The sequence below is a fragment of a genome, unplaced genomic scaffold (genome assembly GCF_019419815.1).
Source record: "Pyrus x bretschneideri cultivar Hongxiangsu unplaced genomic scaffold, Pyrus_bretschneideri_v1 Contig24, whole genome shotgun sequence".
Taxonomy (NCBI): Eukaryota; Viridiplantae; Streptophyta; class Magnoliopsida; order Rosales; family Rosaceae; genus Pyrus; species Pyrus x bretschneideri.
In genome coordinates, this window is record NW_025999546.1 from 6,125,199 (window position 1) to 6,148,582 (window position 23,384).

General features: G+C 36.8%; 1 protein-coding gene, 1 long non-coding RNA gene and 1 pseudogene across 5 annotated transcripts; 2 read left to right on the forward strand and 1 right to left on the reverse strand.

The window, feature by feature from the left end:
* Positions 1–2,667: 2,667 nt before the first annotated feature.
* On the reverse strand, positions 2,668–3,843 carry LOC108867134 (annotated as a pseudogene).
* Positions 3,844–5,971: 2,128 nt separating this feature from the next.
* LOC103945812 (ATP-dependent Clp protease ATP-binding subunit CLPT1, chloroplastic) lies at positions 5,972–11,396 on the forward strand. Of its 3 annotated transcripts, XR_007259111.1 has the most exons (8): positions 5,972–6,298; positions 6,398–6,433; positions 6,533–6,642; positions 9,390–9,569; positions 9,746–9,873; positions 9,949–10,103; positions 10,543–10,593; positions 11,014–11,396. XR_007259111.1 is itself a non-coding variant. In XM_009356393.3 (6 exons), exons 1-6 carry the CDS (start codon positions 6,066–6,068, stop codon positions 9,979–9,981), a joined length of 720 nt encoding a protein of 239 aa, XP_009354668.2. In that variant the 5' UTR covers positions 5,972–6,065; the 3' UTR covers positions 9,982–10,262. The 3 variants fall into 3 exon arrangements, 1 of the variants encoding a protein (XP_009354668.2); XR_007259110.1 differs by having other exon boundaries at positions 10,543–11,396; XM_009356393.3 differs by lacking the exons at positions 10,543–10,593; positions 11,014–11,396 and having other exon boundaries at positions 9,949–10,262.
* A 2,375-nt stretch (positions 11,397–13,771) lies between these two features.
* On the forward strand, positions 13,772–21,500 carry LOC103945810. Of its 2 annotated transcripts, none has more exons than XR_007259187.1 (7): positions 13,772–14,533; positions 18,098–18,222; positions 18,356–18,432; positions 18,641–18,803; positions 19,357–19,470; positions 20,290–21,208; positions 21,308–21,500. It is a non-coding gene; the product is annotated as an uncharacterized LOC103945810 (long non-coding RNA). The 2 variants fall into 2 exon arrangements; XR_007259188.1 differs by having other exon boundaries at positions 13,772–14,099.
* Positions 21,501–23,384: the final 1,884 nt, after the last annotated feature.

The following is a 23,384-nucleotide window of genomic DNA, read 5'->3' on the forward strand; positions in this document are numbered from 1 at the left end:
GAGCGATGATACTTATATTGACCTTTGAGTTGGGTGCTGTAAGAGCCTACGAGCGATTGATACTTGTGAAGGAAGAGTTCTATATGCCTTCGGGCAATACTGATACCACTAGTTAGCACAATATATATGACATATGTTTTATGAAATGTTTTATGGCATACTAAGGTTTTCGGAAAGACCTATCACATATTATGCTATTAGTTTTCATAAAACTTTGGGGGTTAGTTGTTGATAACTGTTCCAATATTATATATATATATATATATATATCAACTTGGCCTACTCATGTTTGTTTTGCGTCCCCTCAGGACATAGGAACGAGGATTACGACCCGCACTACGAGGCTTTCCCCTACTAGTGGTATCGTGCCATCATCTCTGCTTTGACTTCTATTGTAATAACACATCTCTATTTTATCTTCCACTTGTACTCTAAATTAGTTGTATGCTCTAAACATGTCATGCATTGTCATTATCTTTATAATTGTTGGCAATTGAATATTAGTATATTATCTTGTAGTTCGAATGAAATTTATACACATGTTTTACATGTTCTCAGCATATTTATTCATTAAATGGCTTTCGTCACCCACAGTGTCGGCCAACACGTGGTCATCTCGATGTCCCTCGGACATAGGGATCTGGGCATGTCGCACACACTAACTTTTTAGACACCCATGTGCAATATCATTTGTTTCTGTTTGATTTATTTCATATGATGACCAATAAAAAAAGAGTGTGAGAAGGGCTAAAAGGGTACAAGAAAATCAGCTCCTTAAGAATAACTCTCTCTCAAAGTGAAATGATCAGTTAGGGATAGTTTCATAGCCAACTCGTTTTCAATTCCTCATTTTAATATTTGTGTGCTAAGATATGAGAAAAGTAAGTAGGGAAAAAGATGGTGAAGAAGGGTGGTGAGAGGGAGGAGAAGAAACAAAGAAAGAAAAATAAAAACTAAGAATCAAATGGCTATCAAACGAGTCTTTAGGAGGCAAGGGCTAACCGAATCGTTGGCAAATGATTTTGGTGCGTCTCTCATCATCCTTTTTGCCTAGGTAAGTTTTTCCTTCCTTTGGTTCATTATTTATCTCAAATTATAACCATCTTTGTTCGCTCGAAACTTCTCCCACTTTTGACTGGTGACCTAATTTAGAAATTTTTGAGCTATATGGTGGTCTTCAGTTTGTTGTGTTTTGTAGTCTCTCTAGAGAAGTTTTTTCCAGTGAGCCTTCTCTTCGTTCACTTTTATAGGCTTGCTCTTTCAAGCTTTGGAATTTGTCATGTCCTTTAGCGCTTTGGATATCGTTGTGTTGCATGATGTTTCAAACCATAATTTTTTTTTATTTTACCTAAACTATTTATTTTCTAATTCATCCTTTAAAGCTCAAAATTAGACCTGTAAATTGGTCTGGCCTAAAAGTTCAAGGCTCAAGCACTACCCCGCCTTAAATTTTTTGGCCTCGAAAATAAATGGGTTAAGGCATCCCTAAGTCAAATATATAAGACCATCTCCAACCAAATGGTCCAGAAGGTCGAAAAACCCCTGAAAACCGTCTCCAACCGAGGGCTAGGCCAGAGGGCTCGTGGGACTCACGGAATCTAAAAAGGCCAAATGGCCAAAAGACTAGTCCAATCCAACCAGCCAACCCTGGGCTGGCCAGAAATGTGAGTATTCCTGTCAGATATAATCAACAGGAATATGTATCTTCCTGTCGATTATATCCAATAGGAATGCTAGGCCAAATTTTCAAATACAACGACTAGCAGACGTTAGCTAGCTATTATTTTTGAATTTTTTTTTTATTTACAAATTTTTTTTTTCCTATAACTTCTATTTTTTTCTATAACTTCCTATAACTTCTATTTTTACAAAATTTGTTTCATATTTTTTTTTAAATTCTATTTTCTATAACTTCCTATAACTTCTATTTTTTTTTAATTCTATTTTTTTCCTATAACTTCTATAATTTCCTCACCTTCTCGTCTCATTTGCACCCATTTTTCTTCTAATTTAGAATTGGATGAGGACCCCCAGTTGGAATCCGAAGAGGATCCAAAGTTGGAATTCATTGCAAACTTGAATTGAAATAGATTGAATTCAAAGTTGTGTGAATTATAACCCAATATCCACCTATTTATAGCAAAAAAAAAAATTCAAATCCAACGGCTAACTGACATCACTTAGCCGTTGGATTTGAATTTAAGTTGTAGGTTTTAAATAATAAATTATGTTTGACCCTTAGTTGAAGACGGTTTTTTGTGACAGGGCTAAAACGAGCCCTATGGCCCTTTGACCCTCAGTTGGAGATGGAGGCAAATATGACCCTGTACTATTCATTAAAATATTAATATCTTAGAGGACCAGAGGGCTAAAATGAGCTCTCGGTTGGAGATGGCTCGTTCTAGTGCAACTCTTTCACTCTTAAGAAAGAAGCCACTAAGACCATCTCCAACTGAAGGCTGGTCAGAGGGCTCAATTTGGCCCTCTAAGAAATTAATATTTTAACGAAATTTTTAAAAGGGTAAATATCAGTTTACTACCCTCAAGTTTCGTGGTTTTCAACATTTGGTACATAAAGTTTTTTCGTCCCAGAGTCAAACCTAAACTGTTAATTTTGGGACAGTCTCGTACATCCGTTAGTTAAACTGTTAACTGATGATGCGGCGCCTATGTGGACAATGACTAGACACCACATGTCATTAAGGGGTCCACGTGAAAACTAAAAATTAAAAAAAAATAACTATTTAAAGAAAAGTTAAAAAAAATTAAAAAAAAAAAAAAAGACAAAACCCAGATCGTCTTTCCCAAAACCCGACACCCCTCCATCCTCTCCACCCTTCACCCACCGACACCCTTCCCCCTTCCTTGATACCTACCCCTACCACCAAGCTCCCCAAAAACCCAGCCCCTCAATCCCCTCAATAAAGATTGCACGGTGCGCAAGTACACATAGAAAACATGCATGTTATTAAATCTCCTAAGCAACGAGTTCAGTAACAATGCATAAGTTTCAAGATTTGGTTTGCAATTCTCAGAATTCAACATTTTCTTATAAATATTAAAGCACGATTGAAAAACAGCTTTCTTCGACATCAAAATCGAATCATGGTATTGTAAAGGGGCACGCTAATTTCACATGCCCGACAATTACCTCTTCAACTACGGTTTCGGCGTGGGGTAACATCTGCCGTCGAGCAAGATTTTGATCATGATGAGGTAGGTGGCGTGGTTGTGCTTGTAGTTCTGCTGCTGGGCGGTTCATCAGAAAATGTCGACTGCGAGATCCAGGTCCAATTGGGCTTTCAGGGCCTAGTTCACTTTGAGCCGCCTGAACCCAGGTTTGAGCTTCTGGACCCACGTCTGAAATTGTTTTTCTAATGGGGTTCGGGTTCGGAGGGGGTTTGGAGGGGTATGGTGTTCAGTGAGTGAGAAGGACATGAGGCGGTGGTTGAGATAGAGTGATGGGTGGGAGGACAAAAATGAAGGGTGGGGATGTACATGGCGATAGGGGAGACGTGGGTGTGGATGATAGTGAACACTGGTGGAGTGGATGTCACGGTCGCAGGTGACGCAGAAGGTCAGGACTCCCTTCCCCCCCCCCCCCCCCAAACAATCTCTCTCTATCCCCCCAAACCTTCTTCTTCTTCTTCTTCTTCTTCTTCAAGTTCTTAATCCCAGCTAGTGGGGGGAGGGGGAACGGTCGATGGGGAAGATTTGTGGGTGGGTTTTTTTGGTTTTTTAGTTTAGTTTAGTTTTTTTTAATTTTTTTTAATATTTAGTTAATTATTTTTTGAAATTTTAATTTCCACGTGGACCCTTTAATGACACGTGGCGTCCAGTCATTGTCTACATAGGCACCACATCATCAGTTAATGGCAGACTTAACAGTTTGACTAACGGATGTATGAGACTGTCCCGAAATTAACACTTTACGTATGACTCTGGGACAGAAAAAAATTTCATGTACCAAATGTTGACAATCACGAAACTTAAGGGTAGTAAATTGATATTTACAAATTTTGTAAAAAAAAAAATAAAAAAAAAACTGTAAAAATTGAATAAATAAATTAAAAATAATGGCTAGCTGACGTCAGCAGCTAGCAGTTGCAATTTGAATTTCAGCCCGCTGGCTGGCTGATTTGGGCCGACCAGTTGACCCTTTGGCCAGAGGGCTAAAAATAGCCCAAAAATCGTCTCTAACTGAGGGCCAGGCGAAATGGCTCGTGAGCTCCACTGGACAAAAAATGGCCAAAGGGTCAACCGGTCGAGCTAACAAAATTTGGCCATGCACTATTCATTAAAATATTAATTTCTTGGAGGACCAGAGGGCTAAAATGAACTCTTTGGCCAGCTTTCGATTGGAGATAGCCTAAGGCCCTGGCCCAGCTCATAGGCTTAAAAATTTTGGCATTACGAGCAAACCACCTAACTGGCCCAATTTTTGGCCCTTTAGTCATTTTCATTTAATTAAAAAAAACGTAATATAGTTGAGATTTTTTTTTCCCATTAATATAGTTAAGATTGAACCTATACCTTGTACTTTCATCAATTGTCAATTACCCTTGAACTAAGGAAAACTAATGAAACTAGCCTACCAAAACTAATTTTTGATGAAAAATACTTAATCAACTTCATAGCATAGCTTCCCTTGAACTAAGGTATCTGTTAAGTTAATATAAACAATTAAATGAAATAAATAAGTATTACAAATTAATTATTTTAAAGAAAGTTCCAAAGTATTTAAATTATATTGGGCCATATCTGATCAGGCCTAGGAAAGGGTCAAGACTAAACTCGGCCTATGAGTTAGCCCATGACCTAAAATGCTAAGTCTAGCCCTGCCCATTTAAAATCAGGTCGAATAAAGATCAGATCTAAGATTGGGCGAGGCCTGCTACTTAGTGCTAAAGTTTAGTAGTATTTCTCTTCATTTGTAAGTGAAAGGTCGTAGATTCGATTCTCACCAAAGACGAATTTAAACCACATTATTGCTAACCCATTGTGAGGCTAAGTCTAACCCCTCCCCCTTAGACCATCTCCAACTCATGGGATAAAACTTAAAATATAAGCTTTAAACACGCCCCCCCCCCCCCCCAAAAAACCACCTCCAACCCTTGGGCTAAAATAAGCCTTGGAGAGGAAGTATATCTTTGGGCTAGATTCCCCCCATGATTTAAGCTTGGCCAAAATTATTCTGGACCTACCAAATTATTATATTTCAAACATTCTTTTGTTTTTTTACTTATAATCTAACGGTTATGATCAAATGAGATCAAATCTAATGGTTAAAAGAAGATTTGATGGCCCAAAATTAAATCTGACGTCTAAAATAATTTAAATCAAATTTAACTTATAACTTTATAAATACCTATGTATTTGTATAATTTTTTTTATTACTTATCGGAATTATATTTTTAGATTGAAATGTTCATAAAAATAAATTAGGATAATCTATATAAATTTAATTTTCAAAAAAGTAACCGAAAAAAAAAAGTTAGGCTAAAATCATTATTTAATAATCTCGGGCTAACATTTTAAGCCATAAAGGTTGGAGGAGAAAAACAGTTTTGTAATTATAGCTTAAAATTTTCTGGCTTAAATTTTTAAACTTTATTTTAAGAGTTGAAGATGATCTTAGTATAGAAATATTGTTTGTATAAAAAAAAAAAATTGGGCCGGTTAGATCCTAACCAAGCTAGCCCACAATGCAAAAGATAAGGTTGGGCTATGGCCTTTTTATAACTCTACTTATTATTATCGAATAAGTTTAAATTTTGAATTTATATCTATTATTAGACATATCTTGAAATTTAAACTAATTTAATAATGATAAATATAGTGATCTACGTCATTAAAATTAGAAATTAAAAACCCTACACGACATGTCGCTGTATAGAAACTGAAAACATAATTAGAAATACACGATATGTCGCTGTATAGAAATTGAAAACACGATCTCATCGAATTGTTTTGAGCCGTTAAGATCGATGCAGACTCTCTCATGCTAGGCTAGGGTTTCTGATAATTGCAATTGCTTTGGCACGCAGCAGTCGCAGCAGAAGAATATGGCATCCGCCTCTGTCGCACTCTCAGCTCTCCCAATCTCACCCTTCTCTACCTCTCAACCCCACAGAAACCGATGCGCCTTCTCTTCTCCCTCCCTTCCCTGCCACGTTCCCCACTATAACTTGACAACATTTCTCGGCGCAAGGCTTTCTATTCGAATTCCGAATGTAAAGCACATGGCTTCCAAGCATCGGACGGCCATCGCCACCGTCCTCTTCAGCCTCCCAACCGCGTAAGTCTTCTTCTTCTTCCAAGTGATGGTATTTTAATTGTACCTAGATTAAAGCCCGGCCCATCTGAGTTGTACTGTACTGATCTGATTGTTTTGCAGGAAGCCCGACAGGATTTCTACTGGGAAGAGCCCCAAGTGAGTTATATTTATTTCATTTTGATTGCATTTTTGTGCGTGCCTATATGTGTCCATGTGAATTTGAATGTGAGATATTCATTGAATTTTGGTGTTTAGATGGTCCGCCAGAGCGATAAAGTCGTTTGCTATGGCTGAATTGGAAGCAAGGAAGCTTAAATATCCCAATACAGGGACCGAAGCACTTCTCATGGGGATTTTGGTTGAGGGTTAGTCAGCTTCTTGCGAGCTAAATCTCATCTGTATTTGTGCTTTCGTGTTATTTTTTTGGGATAATTTCAGTTTACTATCCAATTTCGTAGTTTTTAATATTTGACACATCAAGTTTTTTTCATATCAGAGTCATACCTTAAGCTTTAATTTTCGGACAGTCTAATACATCTGTTAACTTAAGTTGATTATTAAGTCAGTCATTAACTAGTGACGTGACGTTTACGTAGACAATGACTGGTGCCTCGTGATTAAGGGCCCATGTGGAAATTTAAAAATTAAAAACTAAAAATTAAAAATTAAAAAAAATTAGAAAATTAATTTAAAATTAAGAGAATTGTTATTAGCACTCCAAAAATCTCATTCTACCCTCCTTATAAGGGTATTTTTTCTTTCTAATTATAGAACGTTTGGAGTGCAAAATGAAAATTTTGGAGTGTCAATAACAATTCTCAAAACTAAACCTAAACCTTAATTTTAACCATCCCCATCGCTCAGACCCCTTCTTCCTCCTCTGTCTTCGCCAACTTGGTCTACCTCCTCCGCCCGATTTGTCTCAGAGGAGTGACAGGGGCGGCCTGATCTTCGACTTGATCCTCCTCCGCCCGATTTCTCCTCCGTAATTTCCAACCTTGCTCTCAAATCTGCCGACTCACTCCCACTCGAGCTTCGACGAATCGGTCATTGCAGTCCCTAACGGCAATAGTAATCCCTCTTGTGGTGGCTCTCAGCCCTCTGATTATATCCAGATCCAGGTACACCGCTGTTCAGGTGGATTCTGTTGCAGCGAAGGGGATTGGGAGTGGGGGGTGAGTAGGAGAGGAGGTTTGGGTGGGTTGCAGAGGAGAGAAGGGAGAAGGGGGTTGGGGAATGAAGGAGGGGCGGATTGAACTCTTCCTCTGTGAGCAGGTTTCCAAGGAAGTCTGGAATCGGATTTTTATTTTTTTATTTGTATCAGAGGGGGAGATCTTGAAGAAGGGAGGAGAGGAGGAGAGGAGGAGATGGCCTTCACATTCGTCCCCAAATTTCTGGCCGCATCTCTATGTGATTTCTCTGTCTACATTGTAGAGACATACTTTTCGAGAGGGCAATGAATTCTTCCATCCACGGTTTAGTACCATTCTGTAGAACCCAATTTGATGAGCCAATTTGTATTTGGTTGAAAGCCTTGAAGTAGTTGAAGAGTTGAGACTAGGAAGTGTAAGGTTCAATTTTATTTTATTTTTTAGTTTTTTAAATTTAAAATTTTTTAAATTTAAAATTTCCACGTGAGCCTTAATGACATATGACACCCAATCATTGTCCACATGGGTGCCACGTCATCAGTTAATGACTGATTTAATAGTCAACTTAACGGATGTATGAGATTATCCAAAAATTAAGACTTGAGGTATACTTTGGGATGAAAAAAACTTCATGTACCAAATGTTGAAAACCTTGAAACTTTGAGGTAGTAAACTGAGATTAACCCTATTTCTTTTATTGTTTTTTTGTTTATGAAATGTTTAAACGCTAGTAATTGCCCTGCCTTCGTAGAAATGGATCCTTTTGTAGATTACAAACGGTTCTGTGCTAAGAGAAAGTGTGTCTGCACTTGGCATTTCGAGAAGTATGAATGGCTTTGAACTTGTCATCATGATTTTTTGATTTGATGCTGCTGCATCTTGGGTTTATGGAAAAACTATAGATGAAACAATACATTTTTTCTGTCATTTAGCCTTCCACACACCCCTCTTTGTTTCTAACCATCATATTGAATAAATTACACTGAAGCAACAAAAATGATTAAACAGATTGTGTATGAGGAGATAAAGGGTGTGTATTTTATCATTTCTCTATTTGAAAAGTTGTATTTTTGAAGTCTTTATTATGATTCTTGTTATCTTTATCAAAACCAAGAGTGGAAAGCTTGCTCATTTTTAAATAAAAAACTAATCCTATTTGATATTTTTTATCATTTCTCCTAAACATTTCTTAAGAACATTTCTTGAAAACAATTTTCTTTAAGACTCAAAAACTTGATTGGTTTGCGATTTAAAAATTTTAAATCTTACGACTTAAACTAGACAAAGAGATCTAAAAAGAGCGGGTTGCAGGAGAGGGAGAAAGAGGAGAGAGGAGGAAAGAAAGTAAGAGATGATTGAAGGAAAGAGAAAGAAGGGAGAGGATCAGACGAGATAGAGAGGACGAGGAGTGAGAGAATGAAGAGAGCGGATTGGAGGAGAGACGAAAAAGGTAAAAACAAAAAAAAAGAGGAAAGAGAACGAAGAAAAGAGAGAGATTTGGAGTGATAGGGGAGGAGGGAGAGAAAAGAAAGGAGTGAGTTTTAAGTTTAAAAACTCTAAAAACTCACCTTTTATGTTTTTAGAGAATAGACTATGTTTTTTAGTTAGTCTTGAGTTCAGTTTTTGAAAATAGTCCTACCAAACAAGTATTTAAGGCCTAAAACTTGAAAATTGTTCTTGATTTTAAAAAGTTGGGTTCAAGTAGAGTACCAAACAAGAGATTGTCTTTTCGTACCATTCTTAGTCTTATTTCCACTCTGATCTTGTAACAAATAAAATTATCTGGATGAGCTTTGGTTCACTGAATCATAAGTTGCTTACTTCAAGAATCTTACCATGCTTAAGACAAACCTGGCAGCTCCTTCAGTGGCTTCCATGTGCCTTTGCCTCTATGTCAATGCTTGTTTAATGTTTTTGTTTTTCGTGTTCATGTTATTCAGATATATTACTTTTGACTTCAGGAACAAGCCTAGCTGCAAAGTTTCTTAGAGCCAATGGAATTACACTCTTCAAGGTTCGAGATGAAACTGTAAATTTACTTGGAAAATCAGACATGTACTATTTCAGCCCTGAGCATCCTCCATTAACTGAACCAGCCCAGAGAGCCCTTGATTGGGCTTTTGATCAAAAACTAAAATCAGGTTTGTAAATTTAGGTTCAGAAAATCTAATGATGGTGATTTTGTAGTTCGAAATCTAGGATTGTCATCAGTTTCCACCATTCCCATCTAGGCATGTACGCTGTACATGCATAATTGTTTGGTTGGCTAGTGCATTTTCATCCTCACTGTTTATTGAGATTGTCTTCTCTGATGCAGGAGAAAATGGGGAAATAACAGTAACTCATCTGCTTCTTGGGATTTGGTCTGAAAAAGAGTCGGCAGGTTACAAGATCTTGGCGTCCCTAGGTTTTGATGATGATAAAGCTACAGAGCTTTCCAAATCTGTAAGTTTTAAGCTGGATTTTCTTCTTGAGTAGTTTTTGTTTAACGACTACTAATATGGCTACTGTTTCATACAGATGGATAAGGATTATGATCGCACCTTTAAATAAGGAGGCAAAAATGCTTTTTTTTTTCTTTTTCAAACAATCGCTTGCTGTCAAACATCCTCCTACACAGCCTCCAAAAGATATTGCTTCCTGGTGCTTTTATTGAGGAAGTTCCTCTGCATATGGTGTGTTTCAGGATTCACAAATGAATGTTCTTTGATATAAATTTTGTATTTGTTGTTTACGTAATTCATGGAATTCAAAAATTCCATGCAGCAATAACATGTCGCCTAGTTGACTCTTACTACCGCAGGGGTTGCAAGAAAGTAAAGAAAATTGATTCACTTGTTTCTCTTTCATTACCTTTTACCTTGCCTTGCTAAGCATTCAGCCGCTTTCCAACATCCTATCTGCTTGTTTTCACACTTCCATTGTATTATGAGATCAAGAACCATTCATTGAACTTGTACAATGATTTTCGAGGTATGGATGTTTATACTTCAATTACTTAGATCAAGAAACGTTCGTCGAACTTGTACAATGATTTTCGAGGTATGGATTTATACTTCAATTACTTTGCGGCGCCATTTATCCTTGTATTATGTGGTTTGAGATCTGTGGCAGGTGCCAAGTCGGTTGAAGAAACAGCTAATTCAAAGTGCATAAGCTTAAGAGGTTCGGATGTTTTAAGTTTAACTATCTTTGTTTAAAAATATATAAGTCCAGATTTAACGGTAAAGCATCCGGACTATTCAGTACTCCAGAGCATCTAAAAATTGCCATAGGAAGGGCAAGGCGTTGCGTTGTGTCATCATCCATGAGTCCATCCAGTGCAGCCTTAAGTTGAGACGAAACCTTATTTACACTAGTCTAAAACAAGACAATGAAATTGTCTGCCTGTGGAATTCCTCGCAAAATATCCGGCCTCGCATTTGGCATGGACTATTCTTAAGATGGGATGGACCATGCGGAGTGGGGTTTACTTTCTCTGTCACCGGGATAACTTTTACATTGTATCAATTTTGAAAAGCTAAAAGAGCAAGGCCTGTAGATTGTAGAATTAACTAATGACTCACTTTGAATATGTGATTGCAGGGAATTTATAGCAGAAGTCATTGAGGAATGTTGAGTGTCTTGATAAAACTGAGGTGTAAATCTGCAGTGGACTGGAGTTTGTTAGGTGCCTGCGGTGGATCTGGAGCTCTTCATGCACCCAGGAATGCACCTTCGTTTTAACAATACAAAATAACAGATTTTGTGCCAGTTCATGGGAACACATTATGCATGTATGATGAAGGAAGCAAAACCGTTAAATTGAATCGTCAATTATGAATGTCAAGGCGGGAAAGAGAGAAATTGCTTTTGCTAAATACCGAGTTGTGGTGTGTGTGTGTGTTTGTGTAGCTTGTGAGTTCTGACTAATTTTACAGGGTGAACCACAAAAGTAATTACTCGAGAGAACAAAGTTTCATCAGCTTTTTTGGGTCTTGCACACGTTTTTGTTTTTGGCTATCAAATTAAATAAATTATGAAAGTTTTCTTAGCATTTCTCTTTTACGAAAACAATGAAGAAAATTAAACAAGTGAGTGAAGGCATGGATTAGCTACTAGCCTACTACGTCTCTTGTCGTGTCATAGAGAGGCGTAAATTATATTATGCACGTGCTTCTTGCTTTCTTGCATTACCAAAGTCAGACATAATGGATGTGCATGCAAACGATTCATTCAGACACTTATATTTTTTTTTATTCACACGACACACCTGAATTAGGATTAGGATTAGTTGGGTGACGTGGATGATGATGACTGATGAGTGCCTGCTTCTTCATGCAGTGATGGCTTAGCAGCTAGGTTCCGGGAAATTAAGGAAAGCAGGTAATTAATTGACCGTGGACACATGAAGCTAAGCTAACCTCCTAGCTGGTTTACTTTTCAAGGTCAACATAATGAACACGTAAGGTAAGCACAAGTTCTAGATTGTGAAGGCAAGTCAAGGAGGTTGGCTTGCTTGCCTTCCAATCCCATTCCAATGATCCCATGCCATGTTATCCGTGTTCCATTGCCCCCTCCATCTCTCCTTCCCTCCCGCCCTCCATAATCCCATCTATATATACATATATGAATACTTGTTTGGATACTATAGTTTTGAATCCAATTCATTCATTCATTCATTCCAGTCGTCCACTTCCACCCAATTAAAGTTTAGTTTAATTTAGAGAAATATGGTGCTGATGATGATAGAAAGCAGCTTCGCAGATGTGCAGCATGTGCTGGTGAAGGTTGGCGTGTTCTTCCTGGTTCAGGCCTTGGTATATCTCATCCTTTCCAACTCATCCAACATCTTCTCCAAAACCACCAAGAGGTCCCACAGCTTCAAACCAGCTCGCTCTGTCAGTATTCGCCGGATGCTCGCTGCTCTTTCTGACTTACCTGCTGGCGGCGAGCTCTCTCCTTCAACAAACTCAACGGACACGAACACAATGATGATGCAGTCCCCTAACAGCAAAAGTAGTAGCCAAGAATACTCAACCACTCGATTCTCCTAATTAAATTAAGCACATATTCGTATGTGACATATACATCATTAATATATGTGTGTATGCTCGCTCGAGTTTGAGAGATTATTATTCATTTGTTCTTGATTTAATGTCTTGTAATAAGTAACATTGGGTATATATTGGCATTAGAATTTTGTTACATTATTTCTGTCAGGCTCATGAGTTTTAGTTTGAAATATTAATTTGTGTGAAATTGGATGCCTCTGTGTAATGAAATCGTACATACCAGTACTTGAATCTAATTTTAGATCTTATTACAAGCTATGCAAAAGAAAAGGAGAAAGAAAATTGTCATGATCGGTAATATTTTGTATAAATTAGGTTTGGCATATTGTTCAGTGAGTTTTATCCCCAAATTGTTAAGATTGATGAAGCCACAATACTCATCAACTCCTAGTTCTAATGAGCTGCAGCTGCGCATGCCGCACAAAGATTCACATAAAATTTCTCAGAGTATGACATCGAAGCCAAACTCCGCATAATCCACGTACTTGCACCAGAAATCTTTAAGACAGAAGCTGCCAACTTTCCAGAACTGGGGCAAATTCTCACTGGAAAACCTGCACCGCCGCCGGAATCAATAAGTATTGCTGGTAAGAAAAAAACAATAAGGAGGAGCATGTTAATCTTAAGGTGTTCATATGGTTAAACCCACAGTACTAACCTCGAACGTTGAGTTTCAAAAACATCTTCTTGTTGAATCCTTCCACGCGAGCAAGCAAAAATTCTTCTATTGGTTTCTACACATTAGGTTACTATACCTAATGAAGAGTGTTATGTGCCGTGTTTAAAATATCAGTATCGTTGTAAATATGATATGCAAATTTGTGAAAATATCGACATCAATGTCGGTTGTTTTCGAGAGAAATGATGGAAATTTAAAATGAAACATTAGAGAATGTCAAACACTGGTGACATATAAGAGTTTCTCCGATATTTAATCGATATGTTAGAAATCTCAACGAAATTGTCAATTTTTCCAATATGAGGTGAAGTTTAGTCTTCACCCCCCATTTTCGTATCTTTCTCTCAATTTTTTGATATTTCCACATATCAACCGTATCAAAGAAATTTCAAACACTGACTATGTGTAATGCGTATAGCACCAACAAGAACCCTTACTTATATAGAGTATATAATCCTAATAGAATACACCCATCATATGCCCGTTAGAAATCCTTGTGCATCTATACTTCCCTAAATTAAGTCCAAATAGAATAGGAACCCTTTTGCCCGTTACTCATATTCACTAAACTATATTGGGTACAAGATATGCCAAGTTAATAACTTAATACTCCAAATCCCAATTGGATTTCCAAGCAATCTGTAAGTGACTAGGAGACCACATTAATTAGGCATCATTGGGATTTCTCCCAATAGGTGCGGCTTTAGGAAATAAAAATATATTCCAACAGAGTACTTGTTCTACTTGTTCATTACCAACTCCAAACAAGAAAATGTTGGGATTGGAAAATGATGGCAGAGATGACAGGGTAGAGTAGTAATGGAGGAAATGCAAGACTACATGTGGAGATCATCATAGTTGCCGTCAGGTGACCTGCAGAGCGACAAAGATTTGTTGGATACTTTCTCAGATGTGGATGGCTTCATTGAAGAGCTAAGGTACTGGATTTCCTTCACTTCATCCATCGTCATCTACCTTAGTGATGAGCATACCTATCCACATGGACATCAAGACTTAAAACAAAATTTAAGTTAAAGACATTTAACCACAGTAGTGATAAATAAAATTTTAAAATGTCTTTAAAGCTTATGGTCCCTCCTTAGCGAGAATACGAATATCCATTAGGCTTCTATTGAAAGCTTCCTCTCGAGTATTCGGATCAAATCAGAACGAAGAGCCTGCAACTGGAGGGTTTCGAGTGGCAAAACCTCCAAAGTCTAAAACCCTAGTGAGAGAGAGAAGCGGGTGTTTTGGGTTTATTTCTTTCCTCTTGGTGGAGTTCGCAGATCACCCCTTTGCTGGTGTGGAGGAAAGTTCAAAATTTGTGCAGTCCACATGTTCGACGAAATGACAGCTCAAGATTTTTGTGAAGGTTATGTTTCCAATAATTTTCTCTGAATTCTTTGGAGAATTGGAACGATTTCTTACTGCAATTACTTCTGGGATGTGACAATCATTTGCTTTCATCCAAATTAAGGCATGAATTCATCTCACTTTCGATGATCTTTTCTGAGTTTCATGTTGTTTTTTTTTTTCTAATATTGGGGTTCAGTATTGTCAGAACAAGTATTTTGTTGATGGTTTCTAGAAAATTGAGTGCATCAGTAACCACATGGAAAACAATCTTCTCTGGTTTCAAGGCAGTGGAAACAGTGGAGTTCACAACCACTGTACAGCCTGAACATTGTCGGAGAAAACAGGATAATGATAGAGCTTTGGATCATGTAATTTTTTTTTCTGGTTACGAAACTGCCTCTCCTTGGAATCCAGAGTAAAATATTCTGCAGTCAGCTGCATAGAAAGACAGTGTAGGCCCTTTGGGGTTGTGCTTGCAGCAAGGTTGAACAGAGAAGAGACTTGCTTCTTCTGCAACAGAACTTGCTCTTCAGCATTTTGAGTCATAGCACGGAGCTTTGTGGACATGGGAGAGCAATCTGGGTATGTACGGCTGGTTTTAGATAGTGAAGACTCCATGTCTCTCATTCTCTGCAAGGCACTCCTTGATAAATCTGAATACTTAGTTATTTCAACTCCTTCACTAAACTTGAATTACTGCCTGGTGGTGCAAAACTCAAACATGGTTAATATTTCTCTCTGCTGAAGTTGCTCATGGTCCTTGATAATGCAGCTGTTGGTATCATAATTTGTTCCAAATGGGACTTAGTTTCAAGATGTAAGTCCTTGAATTTCTGCTGTCTCGTCATTGGATTTAAATTGTTCTGAAGCTTATATCAGCCTATAATTTCAGAGTCTAACCAGCTTAGTTGTAGTATGTATCTACTAGAAGTCCGGTTGTGTGTTTCTTGAAGAGATGAAGTTTGAACAAGTTGTTGACGGTAAATCCCATGAAGGGTAATCCTGTTTTATGAGTAGGTCAATCCCATGAAGGGTAATCCTACATAGATGTTGATTTTTTGTTGTTGAAATTGTGAAGGCCGATGCCATTGTTCAAAGAAGATTGTTTTTGGTAAAATCCACAAAGGGCAATCCCGTGGTGCTATAGTTAAGGCTGATGCCATACTATAGTTTGTTAATTTTCTGTTTTTTGTAAATATTAAAGGCCGAAGCCAAGTTGAATGAGATTGTTGACGGTAAATCCCACAAAGGGTAAACCCGTAAGAAGTTGTTATACCGACATGAGGGTGTGCTACGACTCGTTTATACAAGGCTGTTCTTTGATTGAAACTCATGTGAGAGGCAGAGGAATATTGGATTTTTTGGATGGAAAGATTGTATCTACAAAGGTTGTAATTTGGATGGAGGTAGCAGCAAGCCAATGGTTAAGGAAGTGCCTTCTGAAGAAGCCAATGTGTCTCAGATTGAGATCAAGACTACTGAAAACCAGGGTTCAGATGAAAAATCATCCCCTGCTGACGTTATGATGCCTCAGGTAGCTAAAAGCTTGGTTGGCTCTCCTGAAGGACATGAGACTTATGATAATTACGAGTCGTTACAGGTGAACTTTCCAGAAAGTGATACAAATGTCACATCTGATGCAAATTCCTTTAGCAGTACTGGAATAAATCAAACAACACACTCTGTTGGTCTGGATGATGCGGATTATAGCAGCAAAAGACCCGTAGAAGGAAATATTATTGATGATGGTGATCATGAGACTGAAAAGTATGCTATAACTGGGGATGAGTACATTGAAGTATCTATGGAGAAAATTGTTGCTCAGAACCCTATTACTAGTTTGGAAAATACCAGTTGTCTCTCCGAACACATATACATAATGGCGACGACTCTGGTGATCACGATAAGGGTGAAACTGAAAAGAGTGTTATATCTGGAAATTAAAGCAGGGGAGGATCTATTGAGGAAAATCTTTTAGCAAAGCCAAAACTGAACATGGACAGCAGTTCAAATTCTGGCAGCGCTGACCTCAATGTAGTTTTAGATAGAAAGAAAAGTGTGATGGAAAGTGAGATTGATTGCAATGACAAGGTTCAGCTAGAAGTTGGGGGCAGTACAGCTTTGTAGAACTATTCAAAAGGGAAAAATGATGAAAAGGATTTCCAGGAGAAGATTGCAGAGTAGTACAATATTGAAAGGTTAACTACCCACAACCAGATTGAAAGAAGGCAATTAAAGGGTAGCTTGCAAGGTTTTCTGTCATATTGTTCTTGACATGGAATGAATCTGAGGTGGATGAAGTGGGATTGCAAGATTGCAGATGGTTCAACTCTGTGTTCTGTTTTCTGGTTTCATAGCAGTGATTGCAGATGTTCTTCCAATCTCAAACTGGGTTTCCCCAGTTGAGATTGAGGGGGAGTATTAAGGGTATAAGTCTGCAGTACAGTTAGAAATATAGTTAGCAAGTTTGTTAGTATTTGGTTAGAGTTGTTAGACTTACTAGTATAAAAACAAAGTGTGTAATCTTCATTCTTTCAGTCAATACAAAGGCATATTTCTTTCTCTTTACTCTCTCTCTAAAACTCTCTGTGTTCATCCTTCTGTGATCATCTTTCTTCTTGATTTTCCCTTCAATTCCCAAACATTGCAATGTAGTTAACATGGACCTCTGTTAAATTTGATTTTCCTAAGCATTTTCTTTTGTTTAAGGTCAAATCTATTTATGAGTCATATTTATTATGGTCATGCATAGAAAAATGTTGTAATTATTTCCCTTTCTCTCAAAATTAGTAGATTTGAAGTTGGTACATGGATATATACAACATAGAAAATGAACATTTACTCTTAACAAAATCACATAGAATTCACATGCTTTGGTATGGTTCAAAATGATATCATGTGAAGAAGTTTCATCATTACTTTGATATCATGACTTTCAATGTAGTTAAGAGTTTATGTGCAGTTGCATTTTTCTCTATGCGCTGCAGTATAAATTCATTGGTCATTAGCGGAGCTACATGGTGTGGGATGCAGATAAATGAACTGCAAATGGTTACACCTTGCAGCCTGAGATATTTCATCACGTATGGCGGATGATGTTTTTCTAATTCTTAGAGCTTCTTTTGCATGCTTCTATACTGGTAGGACTATTGTTTCTTCATCTCTAGGTGATCCAATCTGTACCAGATTTTTTGAGGATTCCATAAGGGAAACTTTATTGCGTATATGTTCATGATTCATATTTCATATCATCTGACAAATGATTTTAGCAGTAGTTGTACTCATTATGCTTGGTGTCCAAGTTTAGACTCCCCCTTTTCTTTTATTTTGCTCTTCCTTTCTTTCATTCCCTTTGCTTCTGAGGGGAGCAAACTAACCTTTTGTTTTTGGTTTTGTGGGGAAATAGATATGAGGGTTGGAAAATGAATCTATTAGCATTTCCAACAAAAAAAAAAAAAAAAAAAAATTTATACTTTTTCAGTGAGCCTACAATTGCTTTTATTTTGTAATTTTTGGGGGTTTTGTATGTGTGCTTGGATGCTGTGTGTGACTGGCTGATTTCAGTCTTTTTTTCTTTCAGGAAACTCTGGTGTTCGAATTTTGGGGCATAAATCCACCAAACAGATAATCATTTTCCAGAGCTGACCGTAAGAGAAACATTGGATTTTACAGCTAGATGTCAAGATGCAAGTGAAGCCTATGCAGGTGTGTTCCTTTTAATTGCAATTTTGTTACATTCAATGCGCAGATATTCTTAATTCCAACAATTGATTTCATGTACTCAATCGATCACTGCTAATATCCTTTCCCTGTTTTTGTCAATCGTTTTATGCTGTAGCATTCATGAATGATTTGGTACGGTTAGAGAGGGAAAGGAACATAAGGCCGGATCCAGAAATTGATGCATTTATGAAGGTTTGTTATTATAAATTAATTTTGACACAAGAAAAAAGAGAGAATTGAATTTTGCATTTTGTAATTGATTTAGTTTAACTAAAGTTTTTATTTTATTTTGGTCCTTTTCATTGCAGAGTTTGCAAAAAAGAAAGAATTGAATTTTGGATTTTGCACTTGTTTTAGTTTAACTAAAGTTTTTATTTTATTTTGGTCCTTTTCATTGCAGAGTTTGCAATTGGGGTGTGTATACGCGTGTTCTTTATGCTGTCCCTGAAACATGTGATCATGTTTACCTTTTTGATAATGACCATGATGATGCAAAAGATATCTACAGGAAATCCATGCGTTACAGATTCCCATATGATCAGAGTGGTCGACTTATCTTGGAGGTAATGCTAATCTCTCTAATTCCACTAACCACCAGTCTCATCTCTCTAATTCCAGCATGTTTTTATAGTGTTGCCCTTGATCACATATGATGGTTGCTCTCCATTGTTGGAAGTCTTTAACTTCTTTTTCATTTTGCTTGATAGCCATTTATACCCCGGAAAGCAATAAATATGCCGTGTTGCAAACAAGCACATAAAAAAACATAACTTTGATTTGGTGGTTTTTATAAGGTCAGGATGTTTTCTATATTGAAGATTGATTTTTCTGTCTTAACCATTTGCTAGATAGGAAAATTGCCTGAGATAGTTCCTGCTTAAATCATGCTCTCTCTCTCTCTCTCTCTCTCTCTCTCTCTCAATCTAAAATAGAGACATGATTCAAAATTAACATCACAAATATTGTTGATGCCACATCTTTTGTTGAGAAGTCATGAAACAAAAGACATGTTGCTAAGATACTGAAAGATTGAACAAAGTTATTTCTATATGATTATATCAGTATTAAGATTACCCACTAGCCAATATTTGACACATTCAATGCTTGGATAAATAGTAGAAGACACGTTCATGAGGCAGCACAGAGGAAAATCCTTCCCGCTTCTTCCATGCTCTGGGTTCGCAACCTCTGCTGCTTCCAGCTCCAAACTCGGATCCGAAGGCCTCATGGGTATATTTGCTCACACTTCTCTCTCTTGTTTCCCTGCTAATCATTTTTCATTTTTGTGTCGAATTTTAAATTTTGAAATCAGGGTAGATTACAACCATATGTTACACATTTGGGATTTTGAGTACATATAGTATTTCTAAGTTTTCCCTCTTTGTTTTAGAGATAATCAAATGTTATTAAGCTGTTTTCGTAGTGATTAGAACTTCCTTGTGATAGCGAGATAAGCTAATCGAAACAGCACAAATATGAAGGAAAACAGGTTCTGCTTTCTTAAGGTTTCAAATTTTTTCAAGTTTGGAGGCTTATGTCAATCTCTAACAATTGCTTGAATTGTTGTATATAAGTATGCATTATACATTCAATTGAGCCAATGAAGCATGTGTGCCAACGAATTTTGAAGAGTTCGGCTTGGTTTTCTCTCTTTGGTCTTTAATATTTTAAGTGTGAGGCACCTGTTTGTTGACTAATTGAGTCCCTTCTCTAAGTTTTTAGTAGATATTGTGTAATTTGCTTTTATGAGCACTTCTTTAAGCTGTCAAGTTCCCAAAATGTACAAGGAGATATCAAGTTTAACAAGTCACGAACTGTGATCAATCCAAATGCAGTGAAATTATGGATTTTACACTTAAAAACTCAGTTAGCTTTAGACCATAAGTTTAGCATTTTGCACATGTGAGTACCATTGACCTGCTCATTTTATTTTTCTGGATAAGAAACAAACTGTCATTGAAGGGAGAAGAAAGTGTACAAAAACAAAGTTTATGTAAGCTTGCAGCCTTGCACTCATATGCCTAATATTTTATTTTCTTTTCTTGGCAGGTATCTTCTCTGATATTAGAGGCTGTTACTTAGTGCTCTACGCTGAATGACCTATTTTTGAGAAAGGAATGGATTACTTTCAGGCATTTTCCATATACAATTGGATCATGATAATATTTTGATGCATTTCAATTTATTCCACATGTGAATAGTTTTGAATTCAAAGTTTAGTTGGTGGACTGCTCCCACTCATGTCTGTCTGCTAAAATTAAGAATGGAAATATCACTGATAAACCTTGGAGCCTCAGGGTCACTCTTTCTCTCCTCGCTCACTCTTCCTCTTTCTCTTCTCTGCGTTCTTCCTCTGCTCTCCTCTCTCTTCGCTCCCCATATCTCTCTGTTTGGTATGATTATGTCTCTTAACAAGCATTAATAAACAGAACGATTTCGATCAATAATTTTATTCGGTCATGATTCAAACTCCCATTGTAGATCAAACTATAAGTCAAGCTACCCATTGCAGAGCAAACTATGAGTCAAACCCCCATTTCAGGACAAACTGGGAAGGAGGAGGCGCAATAGGGCATGGCTATTTCCGGGGCATCGGTCGTTTTGAGATTCTGGTAACATTTATATAAGCTAGCTTATTTTTAGACCATTGTTTAGGTGTACATAATTGTTTAATGGCTTTGTACCTTTCCATTTTGTCAGCTATAGATGTTCTAAAAGATACACATACCCCTCCACGGAGAATCAAGTTCATTAGTTTACATTATGTATCATTTTTGTAATGTAAGAAACCACCACCATCTAAAAGTTTTAGTGAAGTTGTATTTTAAAGTCAGGTTGGTAGGACAAGTTGCTATATATATGTTTAAAAAGTTTTCAACTTCGAATTTTGTGATGTGTGATTGCAGAGCAAGGAGAAAGTGACCCCGATTAGCTCCAAGCTTGCAGTAAACTTTTCTTTTTGTTCAAGGTTATGAGAATTCTTACAAAAAGAACTAGAACAACTCAGATTTTAATTTCGGTTTAAGGCTGTTTTTAATTTGGTCCGCCATGTTATGTTTGTTAATAGGAACCCAGAAGAGTCTTGAATTCAGTTTCCAAACTCGGACTGAAAATGGAACTTGGTGCTATTAAGCTATCATCCTCAGCCCTCAGAATTCAGGTAGCCCCATGACTATTACATTGCTGTTTTGTTTTATGTACTAATTATTGTTCTATGAATTGTATTCTTCAGTTAATAATAATTCATCCTCCTTTCCCATCTCCTTGGTTTTTTCGTTTAGATTTTTCTGTTTGCGTATTATAATTTTTTTAGGGTTTTGGTTACTGTGCACTTATCAGGTAAGTCAATTCTCATGTGATTTGTACATCCACATTCCTTACAATTTCCATCTCAGTATGTGCAATCTTTTGCTTATCAATTCAATTCTCATCTTGAAGCTCTTCCTTCCAATTATGCAATCTTTTGCCCTCTCTGCATCTCAGACTCTCAGTATACGTGTACAATGGAACCATTCTTCACTGCATGTATTAATAATTTGTAATACATGAACATATTATAGTAACTAAGTTTAATCCCTGATTTTATTATTTAACTGGGATGTAGATTTCATAATTGAAATTATGTTAAATGTGAAATGTTAGTGATTACACTTCACTCAATTATATCAATCCTCTTCAATATGTAGATGTAAGTCCGTTATTAGTGCCATTAAGGGTTGATTAATCCTCATATGCGTAGCAATAATTATTAGTTCCATGTAGTGTTAGTACTTACATAAATGCATTTTTAAATGAATGTTAGTATGTTCTTAGGTATGTTAACAACACTACTCTCCAGTTTAGCCAGGTACCTACTTTGGTTTTTTCGTTCCCTGATCATATGCTTTGCACAATTAGGTATTTAAATTTTCCAGAATATATGTATGTATTCGTAACCATGAGCTAAATACTAACGGGTGAATAATGAATGTTTTGCCGAGTAGCATGTTATTACCAATCTTGATATATGAGAGAATTCGTATGAATTTTGCACTGGTGGTTGAAGAAAAATCAACAAGCTAAATTACTCATTTAACCATTTACATGCATTTTGATCACAGATATTGAGAAACCTTAGAGTTAATCATCTGTAACAATAAATGTTAATTATTCAAGCTTGATTTATTGGCAATGGCTTCTTTCGTTAACCTCTACAACTACGTCTTTCTTCACTTTCCCGCTTCCTCCGGTCTCTCTTTCTCTTTCTAATCTCTACTGAGTTTCTTTCAATCTGCCAATTTATATAATTTATTCTTTGATGTGACATTTGGTGCGTTTGATTTGGTTTTGTGAATGTCTTCTTGACTTTTTCGCTTTGGATTCAAATAATAAGTTCAAAGGTTGTATACGTAACAGAATACTGATTTGCGAACAAGGCAATTCTAAGCTTGAAAATTTGTATATTATGCTGAGCTGACTACCTTTTCCCCGCTTTTTTGACTTTGAGCAATTGCAGTATTTTAGCCCAACTTGCTAAAATTTTTGTTTATTTTTAAACGAATTATGTATGAATTTACTTGGAAATGTTATATGAATTTGGTGTAAACTTGAATGGAACCTATATCTGCAGGTTGAATGTGTTCTTTGCCAACTATTTTTTGGTATAAGAACAAAATTACATTATATACACACAATGCAATATGTTACCTATCTGTTTATATACATGTTATAGTAATACATATAATGTTACATGTTAAACAAAGCAATAGATGCCAAGCCAAAAGTGAGAATAGGAACAAAGAATCCATTCCAAAATCTCGCATTTGTTCTGAGCGGTCTTGATGGAACATGGAATCCATATCACCAAGTGTACTAATTCAAGGTTGATTGTTCAAATTCTTAAATTAAAATTAATTTTGTCTTGACTCTAGTTTCTTCATGCCTTTCTTAACTTAACATACATAGATATTGATAAAGAGCTTCAGGAGGGTCATTACTAAACATCTACAAATTTGTTAAGCCTCAGGCTTCCAGTTATCAAACTATAGGTAACTACGGATTAGTAGATGTTTAGTAATGACCCTTTTGAAATGATGGATTGTCGATATTATTGATCAATTGAGTATGCATGAGAACTTTAAGTAATCGTTGCCATAAAAAGTAGA

Bases quoted from the DNA above. Each gene is read 5' to 3' on its own strand.
- LOC103945812 (XM_009356393.3), top strand. From the start codon at position 6,066: ATGGCATCCGCCTCTGTCGCACTCTCAGCTCTCCCAATCTCACCCTTC. The intron at 6,643-9,389 runs GTTAGTCAGCTT...TTTTGACTTCAG, and splicing joins CATGGGGATTTTGGTTGAGG to GAACAAGCCTAGCTGCAAAG. The intron at 9,570-9,745 runs GTTTGTAAATTT...TCTCTGATGCAG, and splicing joins TGATCAAAAACTAAAATCAG to GAGAAAATGGGGAAATAACA.